The sequence below is a fragment of the Marmota flaviventris genome, chromosome 13 (assembly GCF_047511675.1).
Source record: "Marmota flaviventris isolate mMarFla1 chromosome 13, mMarFla1.hap1, whole genome shotgun sequence".
Taxonomy (NCBI): Eukaryota; Metazoa; Chordata; class Mammalia; order Rodentia; family Sciuridae; genus Marmota; species Marmota flaviventris.
The window spans coordinates 16,206,066-16,227,384 of NC_092510.1; the positions used below are offsets into that span (position 1 = coordinate 16,206,066).

General features: G+C 38.9%; 1 protein-coding gene across 6 annotated transcripts in view; it reads right to left on the bottom strand.

Moving 5' to 3' along the window:
* LOC114081183 (uncharacterized) overlaps positions 1 to 21,319 on the bottom strand; it is a 220,761-nt gene that overhangs the window by 187,609 nt on the left and 11,833 nt on the right. For all 6 annotated transcript variants that reach the window (XR_011704068.1, XR_011704070.1, XR_011704069.1 and 3 more), the window contains exons 3-4: positions 17,078 to 17,141; positions 16,916 to 16,960 (exon numbers count right to left, since the gene is read on the bottom strand). Coding sequence is in view for 3 of the 6 variants with exons in the window: in XM_071600482.1 (XP_071456583.1) it covers positions 16,916 to 16,960; positions 17,078 to 17,141 (109 nt within the window). In the remaining 3 variants the exon portion in view is untranslated. The remainder of the gene's footprint in view (positions 1 to 16,915; positions 16,961 to 17,077; positions 17,142 to 21,319) is intronic.

Here is a 21,319-nt window from a genome sequence, read left to right on the forward strand (position 1 = left end):
CATTTCCTGTTTTACAAGAAGTACATCAAAGATTGTCCAAACCTTCTACACACAGTTTTAGGGTTTTTAAACTATGCTGTCTTGTAAAGTTTTTTAAAATTCATAACATAAAATACTCTTTTAAGAACTTCAATAAACCAACTTTAGAAGTACCAGTATAAGGAAGTAATTCATACCTTTGCTTACAGACAATTTTAGAAAATTATATGTGAGGTTCTAAGTAGGGTGCATTTCATGCCAAAAATAAGATAGGGATACTTTTTCTCATGCTAACATTGCCTCCCCTCATTTACTGGAACATCTATCCTACCATTGGTCTCCCTTATATCCCACATGCCCCTACCCCACTTTCTTCTTCTATGGTATACTGAAAGGAGTATCAATTGGGAATAAGACATCTTGGTTTAGGTTATAGTTTTGCTATTCATGCTCTGTGTAGCTAGGGTTAAGCTAGTTCTCTTAATGGAAAAGCAGTGTCTCCCTTACTAGTAATCTTTCAGAACTAAATGATACAATATATATTTGAATGCACAAATATGTGGATGCAGGATTTTACACATAGTAATTATTCAATAAATAGACATTCAATTCACTGAGAAAGAATAATGAAGAGCACATAGTAACATAATCCAAACAAAATTTTTGGAATTTCAGATATTATATTTTCCATTACCTTCTGTGATCCCAAGCTCTTTTCATCCAAAAACCTAGGGAAACTCTGGAATTTATACTGTAGTAACCAGATCACCACACTTTTGCATCTGTAAATGTCTAGTTTGCAGACAATCATTGTGCATACATTGATTTACTGTTTACATTTGTTTAGACCATGAAAGCACTTTCAGGACAGGAAGTATGCCTTATATTTCTTAAGAGTTCTCAGAATCTAGCAATAGACCATTCAGTGGATAGCTGACAAAGAGAGGTTATGCTACTAGCTTCATTTCAGATTCTTGAGACTGAGGCTTTATGCACAATTAGAAAAACACACTTAGAAAAAAAAAAAAAAAAACCTGAGTTAACCAAATCCATTGTACAGCTTATAATGAAATAACATTTTTTATTGTTAAAATTGTGAGAAATATATGTGGCAGATAGCTGGTTATTTACCACTATCTGAATTGAAACAGATTGTTTCTTACATATTTAGGAGGCTAATTGCCAGGGTTAGTTGCAAAAGAACTTGTTTATTTTGCTCAATAAAGTCATTTTATCACTTACAATGTCTGCCATTTTGTCACTGCAATATCATTAGTAGGGACGGACAGGATACTTTGGTATCTACCAGTTCTCTCTGAAATTAAAAATACATATTGGAGGTTAAAAGATATGTTAAATTTGTCAACTGACACCTTTGGGATATGTTGATGGGCTCCAAATATTAGGCAATTCATACACTGGGGTCACAGCCTCTGCATCTGTGATGGGAAAGCCAAGTTCCCAGGGCCAGGTCCTCAGGTTTGTCTCTGTTCTCTCCCCTCAGAAATGAGGATTACTCTGTGAGTGTTGGCAATGAATGACTGAGCCATCAGTTTTACTGAATCTTTCTGGATGTACGTTTCACAGTAAACCTAACCTCTAGGACACTATGAAATTAATGATATCATGGGGAAAGTGCAGTGAACTTTGGAGGATGAGTCACTCTGTCCTCTATGAGCTGAGCTGGTGGTGCTGTCCACTCATAGCCTTATGCTTCAATGGACTTCTCAAATCAACTTCTCAGAAACAAGGTTTTTTTTTTTTTGGCCCGGATTTCATTAGAACATCCATATAACTAATATTAAAATAAAGCTTTCTCATCTTCACAAACTTTCCAAAGATCATTCTAAAAAAATGATTTTGGAGATAAACAATAAAAGGACTTCTTGAGATTTGGTGGTGAGAGTTAGGCAAAAAGAGAAGAAGGAAGCATCAGAAAATGTCTTGACTAGAACTACTGGAATCTAAACAAAACAGATTCTACCAGAACGTGTTTATGATGGTTTATTTCCTTATTCCACAAATGTTAATGGAACACTAATTACATTTTAGGCATTGTTATAAACACCAGGGGTTAATAAAAAGAAAATCATAGTTAGTCCTGGATATCATGGAACTTGTAGTCTAGTGAGGAATGTAAGTTAAAAGACTATATATGTATTATGGTTTGGGTATGTGGTGTCCCCTAAAAGCTCACATGTGGGATGAAGCGAGAATAATCAGAGGTTAAATTATAAGAGTTGTATCTTACTCAGTGGATTAATCCATTTGATGCATTAATAATTTGAATGGTTTAATGGATGGTAACTGTAGGCAAGTAGCATGTGGCTGAATGAGGTAGGTCATTAGGGTTTATATTTTGTCCGTGGAAAACGAAACTTGCTCTCTCTCTCTCTCTCCCTCCCTCTCCCTCCCTCTCTCCCTCTCCCTCTCTCTCTCTCTCTCTCTCTCTCTCCTCTCTCTCTCTCTCTCCTTCCTGGCCATCATAAACTGAGCATCTTTGCTCCACCCCACCCTTACACCTCATCTGCCTCATCTTGAGCCTAAATCAATGGAGTCAACTGACCATAGACTGAACCACTGAAATGGGGAGCGCAAAATGAACTTTTCCTCCTATCAGCTGTTCTTGTCAGGTATTTTGGTCAAAGCAATGAAAAGCTAATATACATATAACATATATATGTAATGTATACGTTATATATATGTATAGGTTATATGTAACATATAAAATGATATATATAATATATATCAAATTTATAGTGTGTATATATAATATTTTATATACACACATATATAAAATATGTTAGGTAGTTACAAGGGCTTTACAGAGTAACCAAAAAGGATAGAGGTAAAAAGAGCTTGAGGAGGTATTATTTTACTTAGAGTGGTCAGGAAAGTTGTCTCTGATAAAGGTGCTATTTGCGGATTTAAACAAAGTAATGATCAGAGTAAAGCATATTCCAGCCTGAGAGAATAACAACTGTAAAGGCCCTTATGTTAGCTTGGTATATTCCAAGAACATCAAGAAGGCCAGTAGTCAGACTACAGTAGAATGAGCAAAAGACAGAATGCTGAAGATAAGGCTACAGAAGTGGAAGGAAATTAGATCATACTAGGAGGCCATTGGGCTTCCTTCCAGGTTAAAGAGAGAAGCTTCCAAAAGGCAGGAGCAGAGATGTGTCATGATATAATGCATGTGTTTAAAAGATCATTTCAGCTTCAAGGAGGAGAAGATATTTAAAGACAAGCTTAGAAGCAGGAAGACAACTGGGAAGCTACATCAAGAATCCATGAGAGGGATGGGGATGTGGCTCAAGCGGTAATGCGCTTGCCTGGCATACTGGGGCGCTGGGTTTGATCCTCAGCACCACATAAAAATAAAATAAAGATGTTGTGTCCACTGCTCTCTCCCTCTTTTTTTTTTTTAAAAAAAGAATCCATGAGAGGGATGACAGTGGTTTGATACACAATGACAGAGAAGAAGGAGGTAGATTTGGACAGATTTCTGCATATACTACAAAGGATTTGACAATGTAACAATTATGTGGTATAAGACTAAGAGGCCAAAGTTGCTGGCCTGAGAAAATGAAGAAGGATGTTGCTATTTACTGTGATAAAGAAAAGTGTGAGGGGTAAAGTTTGGATATTTTAAAAAAAAAACATAAAAACAACAGCTTTGTTTTGTACATATTAACCATCCTGGTAAGCATGTATTATGGTACTACAAGACAAGAAAAGGAAGGTGTGTGGATAGAAAAGAGATCTCAGGTCAAAAATTGGGGGGAAAAAAAATTAATTAAGATTTCATTTAAACTACCTGTAACTGAGAAGAAATATAAGATATAAATATAAAAATAACTGATGAATAAAATATCACCTCTAATTAGATGTGCTTAAGTTTAAAAACATAAATATGAAAATTATATTACATTTTATAATTGATTCCAATGTAAATAAATAAATAAATAATATAAATAAATATTAAAAAGTAAAATGGTATATTAAATGCACTTTCCAACTAAAGAGAACATTGTAAAAATGTTTATACTCATAGAGGGTTGCTCATAGTTGAAACTGGTAACTGATTGTTATTAATGCCATTAAAGAAATAAAGTCAGTAATATTTATTATAAAGACAGTTTAATATTATATATTTCCTTCATTTGAAGTGACAACAATATGACTCTCCTGAGATAACAGCTTAAGATTTTGCTTTTCCAATCCTTAGCAGGAAGTGAAGCAGGTGGCATCACTATACCAGACATTAAACTATTCTACACAGCACTAGTAACAAAAACAGCATGGTGTTGGCACCAAACAGACTGGGAGACCAATGGCACAAAATAGATGACACAGAGACTAACCCACAAAATTAAAATTATCTTATATTAGATAAAGGTGCCAAAAATAAGCACTGGAGAAAAGATAGCATCTTCAACAAATGGTGCTAGGAAAACTGGAAATTGTATGCAACAAAATGAAATTAAACCCCTATCTCTCACCTCACAATACTTAACTTAAAATGGATCAAGGACTTGGAATTAAACCAGAGACTCTGCATCTAATAGAAGAAAAAGTAGGTCCTAATCTTCATCATGTGTGGACTAGGCCTCAACTTCCTTAATAAGACTCCTATAGTGCAAGAATTAAAACCAAGAATCAATAATTGGGATGGAATCAAACTAAAAAGTTTCTTCTCAGGAAAAGAATCAATCTATGAGGTTTGCTCCTGGGAGCAAATTTTTACCCCTCACACATCAGATAGAGCACTCATCTCTAGGACATATGAAGAACTCAAAAAGCTAAGCACTAAAATAATCATCATCATTATCATCATCATCCAATCAACAAATAGGTCAAGGACCTGAACAGACACTTCTCAGAAGAGGATATATAATCAATCAACAAATATATGAAAAAATGCTCATCATCTCTAGCAATCAGAGAATGCCAATCAAAACTACTCTAAGATATCATCTCACTCCAGTCAGAATGGCAGGTATTATGAAGACAAACAACAATAAGTGTTGGAGAGGATGTGGGGAAAAAGGCACATTCATACATTGCTGGTGGGACTGCAAATTGGTGCAGCCAATATGGAAAGCATGGAGATTCCTTGGAAATCTGGGAATGGAACCACCATTTGACCCAGCTATCCCTCTCCTCAGACTATACCCAAAGAACTTAAAACCAGCATACTACAGGGACACAGCCACATCAATGTTTATAGCAGCACAATTCACAATAGCTAAACTGTGGAGCCAACCTAGATGCCCCTCAGTGGATGAATGGATTTTTTAAAATGTGGCATATATACACAATGAAATTTTACTCAGCATTAAAATTTTGAGAATAAAATCATAGCATTTGCAGGTAAATGGGTGGCGCTGGAAAAGATAATGCTAAGTGAAGTTAGCCAATCCCAAAAAAACAAATGCTGAATGTTTTCTCTGATATAATGAGGCTGACTCATAGTGGGGTAGCAGGGGGAACATGGGATAATTAGATGAACTCTAGATAGGAAAGAGGGGTGGGAGGGAAAGGGAGGAGGTAGGGGATTAGCAAGGTCAATGGAATGTGAGGGGCATCATTATCCAAAGTACATGTATGAAGACACAAATTAGGTGGCAACATACTTTATATGTAAACAGAGATATGAAAAATTATAGTATAATTGTGGTATAAATTGTGATATGAAAAATTGTGTGTGATAAGAATTGTAATACCAAAAAGTACATGTATAAAGACATGAATTGGCATGAACATAACTCTATATACAAAGATATGAAAAATTGTACTCTATATGTATTATAAGAATTGTAATGTATTCCACTACCATGTATTTAAAAAAATAAAATCAATAAAAATTTAAAAAATAAAAAAGTGTGCTAGCATTTAAAAAAAAAAAAAAAACCCAGTTCCCCTTACAAAAACAATATTCATTTCTATATTTTTGTGTTCACCAAAAAAGCCAGATAAAACCATCAAGATCACAATAAACTCAATAAATATTTGTTAATAACAAAAAGATTTTGCTTTTCTTTCCAGAGATAATACAGTATAAATACACATTAATGTGTGCATGTGTATGTGTGTGTGTGTGTGTGTGTGTGTGTATATATATATATATATATATATATATATATATATATATATATAACTTTATATACACGTATCCAATATAACTCTCAATATATGAACATACATATATGTACATATACATATATATAAATATATATTCCAATTTAACACTACCATCCATGCTTTCATATGATCATGGCCCTGGGGGCACCACAAGTGAGAGATGAAGAATTGATTTCAGTCTACCAAACAGTACAAGTGTTTCCTCTCAGCACAATGCACAATAGCTAAACTGTGGAACCCACCTAGATGCCTTGCAATAGATGAATGGATTAAAAAAATGTGGCATATACACACAATATAATATTACTCAGCAAAAAAAGAGAATAAAATCATGGCATTTGCAGGTAAATGGATGGAGTTAGAGAAGATAATGCTTAGTGAAAAAACAAATGCCGAATGTTTTCTTCGATATAAGGAGGTTGAGTCATAGTGGGATAGGGAGCAGGAGTATTGGAGGAATAGAGAAACTCTAGGTAGGGCAGAGGGATTGGAGGGGAAGGGAGGGGGCATGGGGTAATTAATGATGGTGGAATGTGATGATCACACGAATTGGTGTGAATATACTATGTATACAACCAGAGATATGAAAAATTGTGCTTTATATATGTAATAAGAATTGTAAAGCATTCTGTCATATATAAATTTTAAAAATTTACATTAAAAAAAGAAGATCCCTGTTGAATAATGGAACCATGTTGCAGAGTAACATGCATGGTATAATAACTTTTCATGTAAAAATAAATAAATTATACATATTCTAGGTGAATGTATCACTGAATGCATACCAAACAGAAAACAGCGATAACAAAGTGTTTACCTCCTACTAAGAGGTGGATTAATGGGTATCTTTGTTGTTATAAATTTTTTAACTCAGATAATCATGCATTATATAAATGAGAAGAAATAATTTAAAAATTAACTTCTAGAGGAACATAAAGTCTATTTCAAGGAGTGTAGTGGACATTTATAACTTAATTTTTTCTGTCAATTATATTTTTCCATGCAATTCACCTACTTGATGCAATCTAGTAAAGCATTCACCCACTACCCTTTTCATCAGAGAGGCAAGTCCATTATACAATCTGGTATGTCAACATCTTTATCCCTCTGTCCATATTTTTTTGTCAGAGGTTAACAAATATTTAATATAAGGTCAAACCATGCACTATTTTTTTTACATGAAAATCCCTCTTTCACATTGAGTCTAGACTGATGTTAGTAACTAAAGACAGGCCTGATCCTCTGACAAGCCCTTCCAAATTCTCCAGATTCTTCCCCCCAGGAGGGGAGAGAGTGGCTCTATGTAGGAGATATACAACATGCAGGTATTATAAAATGTTAATTTACAGACTCCAGGCACAATAGAGGTGAGTGTAAGATGGGTGTTCACTGTGTATTTCTCTCTCCTTTTCTGTTGATTTGAAATTTTTCAAAATTCAGATGTTTAGGAGAGTTTAGGGCCAATGCAAGGACTTTAATAATCAATAGTCATAGTCATTATATTACCAAGAAAACTGGTGATTAAGTCGAATGTAATGCCTTGCAAGAAGCTTGTAATGTAATTTATCCACAACCCTATTGGCAGCTGTGGTTGTCCTTAAGCAATACGTGACAGTTCCAGGGACAGTAATGTATGCACACATCAATTCACACCAAAACCCAGGCCTCAGCAACATGCTACTTTTGTTTTCTCTTTTTAAGTTCAAATCCAAATGCATTACTATAATTAAACTCCTCATTAAGATATCTCAATGGATATTCTGACTGTGAATCACCTTTCCAAAAGAAAAACAAGAAGTGGTTAGATGAGACAATTAGAACCACATTGAACAGATTTCATTTTTAAATTTTTGCTTAAGGATCCCTTCCGGCACTCTAAGTTTTTAACCTGGATTCCATGGACTTGCAGAAGAATCCCGAGATGTACACAAACAAAATTGTTGGGTAGAGCAATGTTGTGTGCTTGTGTTTAAAAAAAAATAATAATAATTTGTACAACTTTTTTTTTTTTTGCAAAGTAGGTTTCAACTTTCAAATGTTCAGGACCAAAAACACCTGCAACTACCACTATACATGAGGAATACACTAAATACACTATATACCAAGCACCTATACCGCAGAACTCACTGGGAAGGTAGATACACCTCATGTTCAAGCTTGGAGTGGACTACAACCTAGTTGGAGTAATAACAGAGGCACGTGAACAAACCTTATGACAGAACACAGCAAAGTAAGGGTGTGACAGCCTGCTCTTGGTGCCCTCATGGAAGGCCCTGAGGGAAATAGGCAGTGTATCTGAATGAGACCTTGGAGAAAGCTGAGGAAGGCCTGTGAAGTCTGACCAAAAGGCCTGGACTGTTTATGAAGGAAACAAGAAACTCAGGATTAAAGGGTATACAAGGAAAAGAAGCAGATGGAGCCAAATATGAATGAAGCAGCAGTCAGGGGCAGACACAGAAGGCTATGAGTGACAGGCAAGAGTGGGAAATAAAACTTATAAAGGCCCAAAGCCCCAAAGCCATACCTGATGAGGTACAGCATTGTACAGCATTTACCATCTTAAAGGTTCTCCCATTCCAGGATTAGAGCTGCAAGGAGCAGATAGGTCTGAAGTAGGTTAGTCTCCGAGGTATAAAGGATATACCCTAGGGTCCAACTTAGTTAGGGAGTGCCCTGACATGTAGCACTTTTATTTTAACCTCTCCATTTAAAATGTCCATTCATAGGGGCTACTTCGGTGTGCAAGTTCAAATGTACCTATATTCTCAAAGCCTACCCCCACCTCACCTAATGGGTAATAACTATCTAATGAATATCTATTAGCACATTGGGAAGAGATTTCAGGGATGCTCAGCAGGTTGTTTACACAATTCTACCCTTTTCAGGAAGCTTACACATTTGTGGACATCCCCCACATAATAATTTTTTCTATTTGACAGATGAAAATTTTAATTCAATTGGTAGAATCTTCAGATTTTGTTCTCCTCCAAGGTTTTTTGTTTTGGTTTATTTTTTTGTGGGGGCTACAAGGAACTGAACCCAAGGGCACTGTACCACTGAGCACATGACCAGTCCTTTTATTTTGAGGTCTCGATAAAGTTGATGAGGCTGGCCTCAAGCTTGTAATCTTCCTGCCTCAGACCCCTGAGTTGCTGGGATTAATGGGTATGCACCACCATGCCTGGCTCATTTTTTCTTTAACCAAAAATGACCAGTACCCCACCCTTTTTTCTGCTAACAAATTTTGTGGTCAAAAAATGATAAAGTAGGGCTGAGATGTAACTCAGTGGTAGAATGCTTGTACAGCACACCAACGCCCTGGGTTTGATCTCCAGCACAATAAAAAATTAAAAAAATAAAATTTCCTTATAAAAAATAAAAGGAGAAATTTGCTTTTTATACCCACTATGTAAGCGTGAAGGGGAAGGGAGTAAACAATTATGTTTGTTATGATTCAAAGCAGGTAAATGGAATTATTAAAAATTTAAACCTTATGACAGGCACAACAGTGCACACCTATGATCCCAGCAAATTGGGAGGCTAAGGCAAAGTGTCAAATTGAGGAAAGACAGCCTGGGCACTGTCTCAAAATAAAAAGTTAAAAAAAAAAAAAAAGGACTGGGAGGGGCTGGGGATACAGCTTAGTTGGTAGAGAGTGCTTACCTTGCATGCATAAGGCCCTGGGTTTGATCTCCAGCACCAAAAAAAAAAAAAAGGACTGGGGAATGTAGCTTAGTAGTACAGCACACTCCTATGTTTAATCCCCAGTATAGTACCAAAAATAGAAGGGCAGGGGACTTAGCTCAGAGGTACAGCACTTCCTAGCAAGTATGTGAGGCCCTGGGTTAGATCTTCCTCACCAAAAAGATTAATGTTAAATAATGAAATATGTAATTGTGTTAAATCACATATTATTTGATAAAACCATATATTTCAACATTTCAAAAAACATTATAGTGACTGGACAGTCAACCAACTGGGCAATTTTGAAAACATTTTATTTTTGCAAACAATTATTTGAGACCTTTTTTATTAAATTAAGTGAATGGCAATACTTGAATATCATAATATGTTAAAATTTCAGTGTAAATTATTTCATTTTCCAGATGAAACCATGCATCAATCACTACCTGTACACACCTACCTCCTACCTATACACAATAACTACTTAAAACATCAAGTTGGAACCCGGCAAGATGGCACACGCCTGTAATCCTAGTGCCTCATGTTTCTCCCCCACAGAACCATCCTATGGTATACATTTTACTGAAGAAATCTCCAATATCATTAGTGAGAGCTATTCTGAAAGTATAAACGCCTGATCTTGTTGAATAAGCCAACTGACAAAAAAAGCTATCTAAAATTGAATTAAAAAGTGCTATTCTAAATACTCCACAATAAAGATACTAGCTGTAAGAATTTCAATCTAAAAGAAAATCTGAGGCAACAGTAAGCAATGGTGGGGATGGGGAACTGAGTTGGTCAAAGTGAAGGGCCAAGTTTCTCAGTTCCCTCCTGGTCATTCTGCTGCTGGAGAGCACAGAGGTTGAGCAACCAAGAGCAAAAATTCTGCTCTCCGGATGCATAAAATGGCCCCATGAGCCAGTAATATATCTTTAATTTAACTACCACTCATGATGGTTTATTTAAATATTTACTAAAGAAACAGATTTCCTTTCTGCTTTTTTTAATAAACATTATTTGGAAGAACATCTTAAGCCCTCTGGCAAAGGACTCTCCTCAAATTCCACAGTGCTGGTTCTGTGGAGTGTGCTGGGATGATTCCTGCCATGTGAGGCCAACAGACTTCAGTCTATAACTCCCTCATTTACAAAAAGGGAACCTGAAGCCCTGGAATCTAGTGACATGTCTAGTTCCTAATTAAATAATCTTAGTGAAAGAAACAGAACCAAGGCAGATCCTACAGGTCACAGCCACTCCCAGCAGGAAGAGGGGGAGGTTCTGACCCCCACACTGGCCCAGCTCTGCCTCCCGTGCATCACCTTAATCTGACCTTGACATTGCTCATTCCCATCCTTAGAGGAAATTCTGATATTTTGTTCTGTGTGGATTTGGGGGGTATTCATTTTGAATTTTTAAAATATTTTATCAGACTTAGAGTGAATCTCAGTGGTAGCTAGAATGCTTGCCTCGCATGTGTAAGGTCCTGGGTTCAATCCCCAGTATGTACCCACCCCCCCAAAATTGTACCTGTGCCGAAACTATTACTGGGCTAGGATTTATCTCGGTACTTGCCTAAAATGCATGAGGCCCTGAGTTCCATCCTCAGAGGAATGGAGCGGGGAAGGGTATGAGGGGAGGAAGACAAGAAATGAGAAAGGGAACAAGGAAGAAAATATTACTAAACCACCTGTAATCTCAACTACTCAGGAGGCTGAGGCAGGAGGATCACCACCAAGTTCAAGGCCAGCCTGGAAAACTTAGCAAGCCACTGTCTCAAAATAAAATTTAAAAACAAGGGCTAGAGCCGTTGCTTAGAGGCAGAATGCTCCTAGGTTCCATGACTAATATCATATTTAAAAAAAAGTATATGCAAAATTAATCATGATTACTATATTTTCTGATGTCTCCTTAAACTGCATGTATGAGGCTTCAGTCTCCTTACCCCAGAGCAGAGGCCCTGGGCAGAAACCAACAATCAGCCTGCTACTGAAGGGGCTGGGGAGGTAGCTGTTAAGTAGTGAGAAATTGGCCCTGCTTGATTTAAAAAAAAAAAAAAAAAACGCCGGGTAGGGGTGGGGGACTGGACAGGCTAATCTTAGGACTCCGCTAGGCTTTAAATACACTGAGAGATTTCTCTCTTTGAACTTATGCTTGTAAAGGACAGGCCTAGCTAATGAAAATGAAGTTGGGATCATTCTAATCTTGATGACAGTTACCCTCTTCATATTACAAGGTGCTTAACACCCGGTGGAGCTTAATTCTAAGTGGTTATACTTCAGCTAGTCTGAGATTTTGACTGGGGGCGGTAGATCACAGGGCTGGGGTGAAGTTTAAGGCAGAATGTACAGCTGGTATGTGCAAGGAGGCCTGGGTGGTTCCATCCCCAGCACCAAACAAAACAAAACAAAACACCTCAAAGTGAGAAACTGAAATTAAAACTGATTAAAAAACAGGGCCAGGCACGCCTGTAATTCCAGCTGCTTGGGAGGCTGAGGCAGAAAGATTGCGAGTTCAAAGCCAGCTTCAGCAAAAGCAAGGTGCTAAGTAACTCAGTGAGACCCTGTCTCTAAATAAGATACAAAACAGGGCTGGGGGTACCCTGAGTTCAATCCATAGTGGGGTGGGTGGGAGACAGGGCAGTAATTGGCACAGTGACACATGACTATAATCCCATTTACTCTGGAGGCTGAGCCAGGATTACAAATAAAAAGACCAGCCTCAGCAATTTAGCAAGACTCTGTCTCAAAATAAAAAAGACAGAGAATATAGCTGGAAGGTAGAACACGCCTGGGTTCTACCACAGTACCCTCGCCCTCCATACAAACATAAAAGAAAGTAAAACTTAGAAGAAACAGTAAATGCTACATTGAGAAATTAACCCTCAGGGGAATCCCTTACATAATCCCACAGAAATACTTTCAAAAAAAAAAAAACCTCACTAAAAAGCAATTATTTTTCTAAGAGAAATTTTACAGCACACATTGAAGTTCTGATTCACTCAGAAATGTATTGGTTCTTCTGTTCTTAAACGTATTTTAACCAGAAGACAGTATTATTGAGTCAGATACAACTTTCTACATACCATGGTTTGTGACACCCACAGATCTGAAATCATAGAAAACTAGCACTGCTGGTTTTCCTAACTTTTAGAACATATGCCCATCCCTGATATGTCCTGTAAATCATGAAGTTGAAGCTGGGCACAGTAGTTCATGCTTGTAATCCAGAGACTTGGGAGGAGAATCACAAATTTGAGGTCAGCCTCAGCAACATAACAAGGCACTATCTCAACATAAAAATCTCAGTGGTAAAGCACCCAGGGGTTCAATCCCCAATTAACGCCCAACACCAAAAACAAAGTGAAACTAATCAGCACAAAAAGAGGTAGATGTGGGTCACAACACACAGGTCCAATGGCAATTCTATTACTGGCCTCATCTTCCCAAGGGCACCTGGGGTGGGGGTGAGGGTGGGGAGGGAACAGCACTAGTTACCTAAAACCAGGCAACCCCAGCTAAAGCTTCAGCAGATGCTGGGCCTTAAGCAAGCCCCAGTCATGAACATGTGCTCACAGCTTCAGGCAAAACAAAATACCTATACAAACTACTTTAAGGGATGCCTATGGAGGTCATGAGACCAAATCACTATTAAAATCTGTAAAACTGATGTCACTAGTGACAATTCATAACCTGGCTTTATCAGCACACAAAAAATATACACTATTGGGATAAATAAGGATTATGTATGAAATTTACAGTACATTTTGTTCCCCAAAATATCAAACAAGATAATACCAAGACATGGAACAAAGAAAATCAAAGATCAGGCTGTCATACACACTGCGGCATTGCCCTTGAAAACAACCAGACTTACACGGGCTTCCTATTTTTCAATGTACTTATAATACTCTGATGATCTCAGAATTCCTTCAAATTTTCAAGTCTCCACCTCTCTTTTGTTTAGAAATAGATAAGAGCTGAGCTGGGGATGTGTGCTTGCCTAGCGTGAGGCCCTGGATAAAATCCCCAGCACCACCAAACAAACAAACAAAAAAGCTAAAATCCAACATCTACATGTTTAGAAATGGACAGACAGGGACCTATTAAAAAGCTCTAAGGAGGAAAAAATTGTCTTAATGCTACAATAAAAGACTCAAGTATCTATTCCCATGCTGGCTCTGCTGCCTTTTCAGTAAGGAACCAAAAATGGGAGCAGAGAAAGTAAGAGGAAGCCTTATCAGGAAGTGTTGACACGACACAAACAGACTGGGAGCACCACACCAAGTAAGGAAACCACAATTATACCACTCTTGATTTGGCCCGTGCTTCCACTTTAAAACTTCCAGCCGGAGAAGCTGGTAGTGAGATTTGACATTGAACTCTAAAACTTACTCCTTCCGACAAGCCCGTTGAAAGGTAGGAAGGCAGAGCAGTCGTCACACTGCAGACAAATCTTAACGGCATTAAAGCTCTCTACATGGAAAGTTTCCCCATCACTGCATTTTTTTTCCCCCAGTAACAAAGATGTTGTCAGAAATGACAATTTTTTGTATCCCCTGATGATGCCTTGCTAGCATTTGGTTATAAGCCATAAAGCAGGAATAATTTCAGCCTGTCAGGAGTCTTTGCTAATGCCCAGTTTCCCCCTAGAGAGAATTCCTGTCAAATCTAATGAGAGCTCCAAAGGCCCTCTCTACAATATAATGAGCACTTAGGCCATGCTGGTGATCAGGCGGCGAAAAGCATCAATTTGAGCCTGGCTGCACCCTGGGGGCCAGACGTCACCAGTTTTAATAAGAATTATGATTACTAGCTGCACCAAATGCCTCCTCAGAACTTATTATTAATGTGTGACAGTCAGAAGGATGTTTTTCAAATGTAAGACCACTTTAAACTGAATTATAGCATTACTTTCCACACCACTCTAGTTAAGGGTCTGTCAGCATTTACAGTATAAACTAAATTTCAGGGGGCTTAATACCCTACTATGAAGAACATGGTCTCTCTCAGCATTTCACATTTTTCAAATTACTGAGCCAGTTATACACAGCATATTATTAATGCACACATTCTCATAGATGGACAATACATACTCATAAATGCCCAACACAGTACAGAAACTCACTAGAAAACTATTTTCACACCATGGGGTTTCTGACACTCTCTCTCCCCCTTCCCCCTAACATGACAAAAAGGTCACCCTGTCATGTAACCTAAGGAACCCACAAGAATTACACCTCTTTTATCTTTCCCAATAAACCCAGCACCAGCATACAACATCACACAGGGGTGGTGTTCCCTTGTAAAAGAGTCGATGAGGTTATTAAATCCTTCAAGTTTATGGGTTTAAAAAAAAACAAAAACTCAAGTTTCCTCTTACACTTAAAGAATATCTGTACCCCCCGACCCTGCCCTTAAAAAATGTACCCTTGAGGACATCTTAAAAAAAAAAAAAGTAGCTGGGCATAGTAGCACACACCTGTAATCCCAGCAAACTGAGGCAGGAAGATCACAAGTTCAAGGCCTGCCTTAGCAACTTAAATGAAAACAAATATAAACAGGGCTGGGGATATAGCTCAGTGGTAAAGTATCATGTCCTAGTACTGGAGGTTGAAGTAGCAAATTAGGATGCATAGGCAAGGTTTATCTGCATAATTAATTTAAATGACCATAGACATGAGCCATAGATCTTCTGGTTTATTTACTATCAACAAGGCATAATTGTCTCAATAAGGCACTAGCCACTGAAACAATACAAAAACAAAGGCACAATCCCAATACAAGCTAGGCTACTAACTTTGCAAATCAGAGTAAAATCAGCACTATTTTAAAAGCCCAATTACATTACTAATGAGAGGCCCTGAACTATCACTTTCCAAACACATATCTGAAAATAGATCTAATGTACATGATAACTTAACATTATGAAATCTATGATGAATTAAAAATCAAAGAGCACAGTTACAAAAGCAGAATTCAACTCTGAAACACACTTGCTTAATGAAAGTCTTTGAATATAAGGAAGATCTGAAGGCTGAACTAATCAATTTCTCTACTGTGCCCCAGCCGGTCAGCCATGCTCTTTAATTTAATGAAACAAGGGTTTGAGATGAAATGGCACATATACATCAAGTAAGAATTGTATTGTTGCACTCTGAAATGTGTCCAACTGTGCAACTTCATCTGATGATAATTTTTTAAGAGGCAATTGATTTCTAAAAGACTTATTGTACCAGCGTCTTGATGAAAAAGTGAATGTCAGCATATCTCCAGAATACTTACACCCTGCCATTAATGCTTTCTTTGGCAGACAATGACTACTCAATTGAGAGTCCTTTGGGCTGAGCAATCATTTAGCTTTTCTTCTCTTATGAGGTCCTTAGTGCCTTGTTCCAGCTCAATACTCTTTTTATACACCATTATAGTAGCCATAAGTGTGAATTTTATGGGAACTTGCAAACTCATAGTCATAGCTAGAGCTTTCCAGTCACTAATCTTTTCATGCTTTTAAAACCACTAGGACTGAAGTAACTCTCAACATAGGCTGTGGCCATAAAAGGATGCTTTTTTCACTTCCAAACCTGCATCAACTGAGGAATTTCTCAAAGAGATGTCTGCTGATAAGTCACCAATCCTCAGGGTCACTCTGTGTAACCCCAAAGCATAAGGAGTACTCCAGTTAGTCATATACCTTGTTAAATCTGATTAAGAAAACCTCCTAACCATTCTTCTTCCCCACACAGGTCCACACTTTCTTCCCAAACAGTACAAACACTACTTGAAATTTCAGCAATTCTGTGAGAGAAACCCCAGGAAACTCTGAAGTCTCAGTTCCTATCTGTCTGTAAACAGGCTACTTTACATTTCCAAAGCACCTCCCACCTTTAAAATCAAGGTAATTGTCATTTAAAATCAAGGTAATTGTCAAGAAGCAATCCTTGCTGCAGAATACTACCATTACCAATTCGCAGGAAGATACAGGACACTAAGAGGAAAGAAAAAATGACACACAAACGCCCACCCAACAACCCCAGGGCTGAGGACAAAGTCAGTGTTACAAAATCATGAAGAAATTTCTCATTTCGGCTTGAGATTCAATTAAAGCTTACCTGCTTATGCATTTCAATGTTTAGTCCATACGACATTTCATAATACTGTAAAGAAAAAAAAAAGAACCCGGTATTTCATTAACTCATGCTTTTATAATGCTAAGAATATATACTTAATGATAATTATATGAAAAGAAAAAAAGTCCAATTTTTGATACCTACCATCACATAGTGCCTCTGCATTTCTGTTTTTTCACTTGCCAGTTTCTCACATTCCAATTTAAGGCTATGAAAACAAAACAGGCAACTTAATGTAAACATTATGTCACTTGTTCTAACATCTGCCTCACATATTTGCACTTCAAGTAAAAACAAAGACCAATTTGGAAAAACCATAAACTATCTAGGTAAACACCTGAAAGCTTTGTCCTTGTATTTAACAGAGAAGAATAAGGTTAACAGTACAGGGTATCCCTTTCAACTACAGTTTTTTTTCTTCTTGATGCATACCTGGTCCGATGCCAAGAATGAAAAGTCCATCAAAACAGATTTCTCCTCATGGTTATCTGTTCCTTACTTCCTTGCAAAGTTCATTTCTCTAGACTACACCAAAATCTGGCCTTTGCACACTTTTCAGACTTCAGCATAGTCTGTACCATCTTGCCTATTTAAACAGTCTCTAGGTTTGAAAACCTTATCTGTAAAATTACTTTTACTATGGCTGCTCCCTTTCAAAACCTTTGATTTTTAAATCCCTGCCAAAATATGTCAAGCAGCTATCGCAATGAAGTGGGTTGAAGTTCTCCCTGTTAGGAAAACATGGTATGTGCAAGTATGCCTCAAGCTCTGGAGATAGTATCTACAAGTAGACAAAAGGTCAATAATCAGAAAGCCCCTGACAAAATAAGAAAATTCACACCCAAGCCACTTAGCTTATCTGTGTGCTTTTTCTCAAGCACTACAAAACTAAAAATGTCAATACAGCTATTTCTTAGCTCCAATGAGCCAAAACCTCATAGGATCAAAGGAAATAAACTAACCTTTCTGGAAAATTCACCATGGGCAGAATACTTTACCAATAGTTTCATTTATAAATCCTTTGACCGTAGGTATCATTACAAGTAACTAAGGCTGACATTAATATAAATGTGACTCCTCTCTCTTGTCCCACTCAAAACAACCCAGAATGAGGCCAATGCAGGTGTGCTTTCCCCTACTTGCTATCCATCTCTTCCCTCATCATCACCAGTGATGGGCGTAGCTAAAAGCATCTAGCCGAAGATGGCCGCTGCGTACGGGGGTTGCTGAAGTGCTGAGCGTGGTGCTCAAAGCAGCGGCTTTAATAGAGATTTCGCACAGTCTGTTAGAGCTCCTTTCACCGTTAATCTGTAGCAGACCACTTTGCCAAGGAGCAGGAAGAACAAAGAAATCGAAAAAGAGACGCTTGGCTGCTCAGAGCCGCGGGTGATTTGCTCCCATCTGCTTCCTCTTTCGCTTCGCTCCGGGCGGAGAAGCTGAATGTGTAATTAGCAGTGGATTGTAAGTACCCGAGGCAAAGAAAGCTCAGTGCGCCCCGCCTTTTTTTTTCTTTTTTTTTTTCTTTTTGAATATTTTTTATACAGGGAGAGTTTGTGGATTGGGTTTGTTGGCGGGGCTGTGGTTTCTGTGCCGAAAATCCACTCCACGGGAGCCGCCATTTGCTTTCTGCTTGCTGTCTTGATGGCTCTGTATACACTGTCCGGCAGCCGCACCTAGAGGTTGGAGCTGGGCTGCATGCCAAGCCCTGTCCTCCGAAGGCTGGACTGCAGCCTCGAGCGTCTCAGTGGCCTGTTCGCCGCTGCACCTTCGGGCAGAGCCTGCTCTGGGGTCGTTCTGCACCCCCCTGCCAGGGGACCCGTGCTCCGGAGGAGGGGGACGGAGAGCCACGGCGGCAGCCGCTTGGGCCCCTGGGGCCGGGCACAGGGCTGAAGAGCTGCGGAAGCCAGGGCGGCTCTGCTACGGTCGCAGACAAGCGCGGCCAAGAGACGGCGGCGACGGCGGCAGGGTTTCATTTCTAGAAATCTGGACTGGAAACAGAAGCAGCAGTTTGTATAATCCCAAGAACTTGCTTATACCAGGAAGCTGTAAGGGCAACATGAATAGCATTGAGGAGATGTAACATGGTGGCAGGCGCAGAGAGATCAAGTCTCTGACATCTTCAACTGCGCGGGCATAGGGAGCCGTAAACTGTCTAAATGCTGTTTGCTCAGGATCACTAGGCAATGCTGAGCTGACGTGGATCTGGGGTGTACAGGCTGGGCCCCTCAGAACACACACACAGAGCCCGAATCAGAAGCAATTAAGCTCCGGTTCGCCTGCTTCGTTTGACTCAGCAATAACGATCCCGCTGAAATAATTGGCCGGCCCTTAGGAACTTACAGAGGTAAAAGCCAACCGAGCCTTCATAGGCAGTGGCCACAGGACTGAAACGGGGATTGGGAGAGACAGTCAGGACCCACCCGTTGCATTGGTCACCCGGCAAAGGGAACAAACGGTAACCATTTGCATGGGATATCACCATGGCAGAGAAATGACGTCACGGGCGGAGGAGATAACTGCATTGAAACCAGCACGACAGGTGTGTAATCCCCTAGTCATCTCTCTCCACACAGCAGGGAAAACTTAAGGGCCACTCCCAGCTCTCCTGTGAACGCAATAACCAGACCGAGGGAATCAGGAGTGGCGCGGGACTCGTGGCGCGGAACTCCCGGCAACTGCTCCCACCAGTGCTGACAACTGAGGTCTCTTGCACCAGCTACCGGGGGCGTGGCTACAGGAGGGCAAGCAAATTCGCTGGGGGATCTCAGCCCCAAGCTCTACAAACTTAGGGTCTGAGGGAGGCAAACAGGGAGAGTGAGCCCAGGTGTTCATGAAAACAGGGCTCCCAGGAGCAGCAGACCTGGCGTGTAGCCAGTATTGTGGTGAGCGCCACAGGTGAGCACGGCCTGGCTTGAGGAAACACAAGACAAGGCCCTAGACACTCAGGATTGGAGACCCGCCCAGTCTAGGAGAAAGAGCAGCTGCACAGTGAATGGTTCCCACCTATTGAGAGGAGAAGCTTGGCCCAGTGGGCACAGCTCCACCTACTGGAAGAGAAGTTAATAGAACTCTAGGACTGCATTTATTATTAGTATTATTATTATTATTATCATTTTTTTTTCTTTTTCTTTTTTTTTCTTTTTCTTTTTTTCTCTTCTTTTTCTTTCATTTTCAATTTTTATTTGTTGTTGTTCTTTAACTTTTTTTCAATGTTTCTATTTTTTAAATTTTTTTTTATTTTATTATTATTATTTTTTTTTAATTTTAATTTTCATTTTTTATTATCACTATTATTTTTGTTAAAAATTTTTTTTTCATCTTTCCTTTCTTTCTTTATTATCTAATCTTTGTTATTCTTGTTTCTTTTGTCTTTTCATTTCTTTTCAATTTTCTTATTCCCCCTTCCTTGAATTCTACCTGCCTACTCTCATTCTCTTTAGTGACTTCTTCCCTTCCCTTCTAATATCTTTCCTCTCAAGCATCAAATAAATCTATAAGAGTAAACAGTAACTCAGCAGTCAAACAGAACAAGAAAAAACATGAGCAGCATAAAAAAGCAAGGAAGAAAAGGAGTACAAACAATGAAGGACAGCCTAAATATTCAGGAGGACCTAGAGTCAGCAGAAAAATGGTCATATAAAGAACTCAAGGAATACCTTAGACAGATGGAATGGAACCTTAAAGAAGATACGAGACAGCAAATTCAAACAGTGAAAGAACACTTTGAAAATGAATTACATAGACAGATAAAAGAAGAAGTTAAGCATCTTTATCAGGAGATTGAGATTATAAAAAAAAAAACAAACAATAATTCTAGAAATGAAGGAAACGATAAACCAAATTAAAAACTCAATTGAGAGTATCACTAACAGAGTGGAGCAAGTAGAATCCAGAACATCAGATAATGAAGACAAAATATATCATCTTGAAAAGAGCCTAGCCAACTCAGAAAGGCTGGTTAAAAACCACGAGAAAAATGCTAAGAGCCAAGTATATGATGCATGGCATTTTTGGTCGAAAGGTGACGCCAGCTAGCCATTGAGATGACATGATTATGTTAAGATTTGCATTCATATGGATATTGGACTCCTGCTGTTCACCTAGGCCGGCTACGGACTCCTGGAGAGTTCCCATTGGTTGGGGAAGTACAGTAGGAGGGAGTTCCGGGGGAGGAGCTCTCTCTGAGTCCGGGAGGAGACGGCGTGGGTGGAAAAAATCTTCCCGGGCGGTACCGGACATTGGCGGCAGTTTCAAAAAATAAACTTTGTTCCTGCTTGAGTGGCTCGTGATTTTGTGCCCAGCCAGACTGCGGCAACTGGCGGTCCGCACAGGGAACGCCTGAAGCTTGGAGGTGAGTAAAATTGCTCGCCCCTGAGGGAAGGCAAC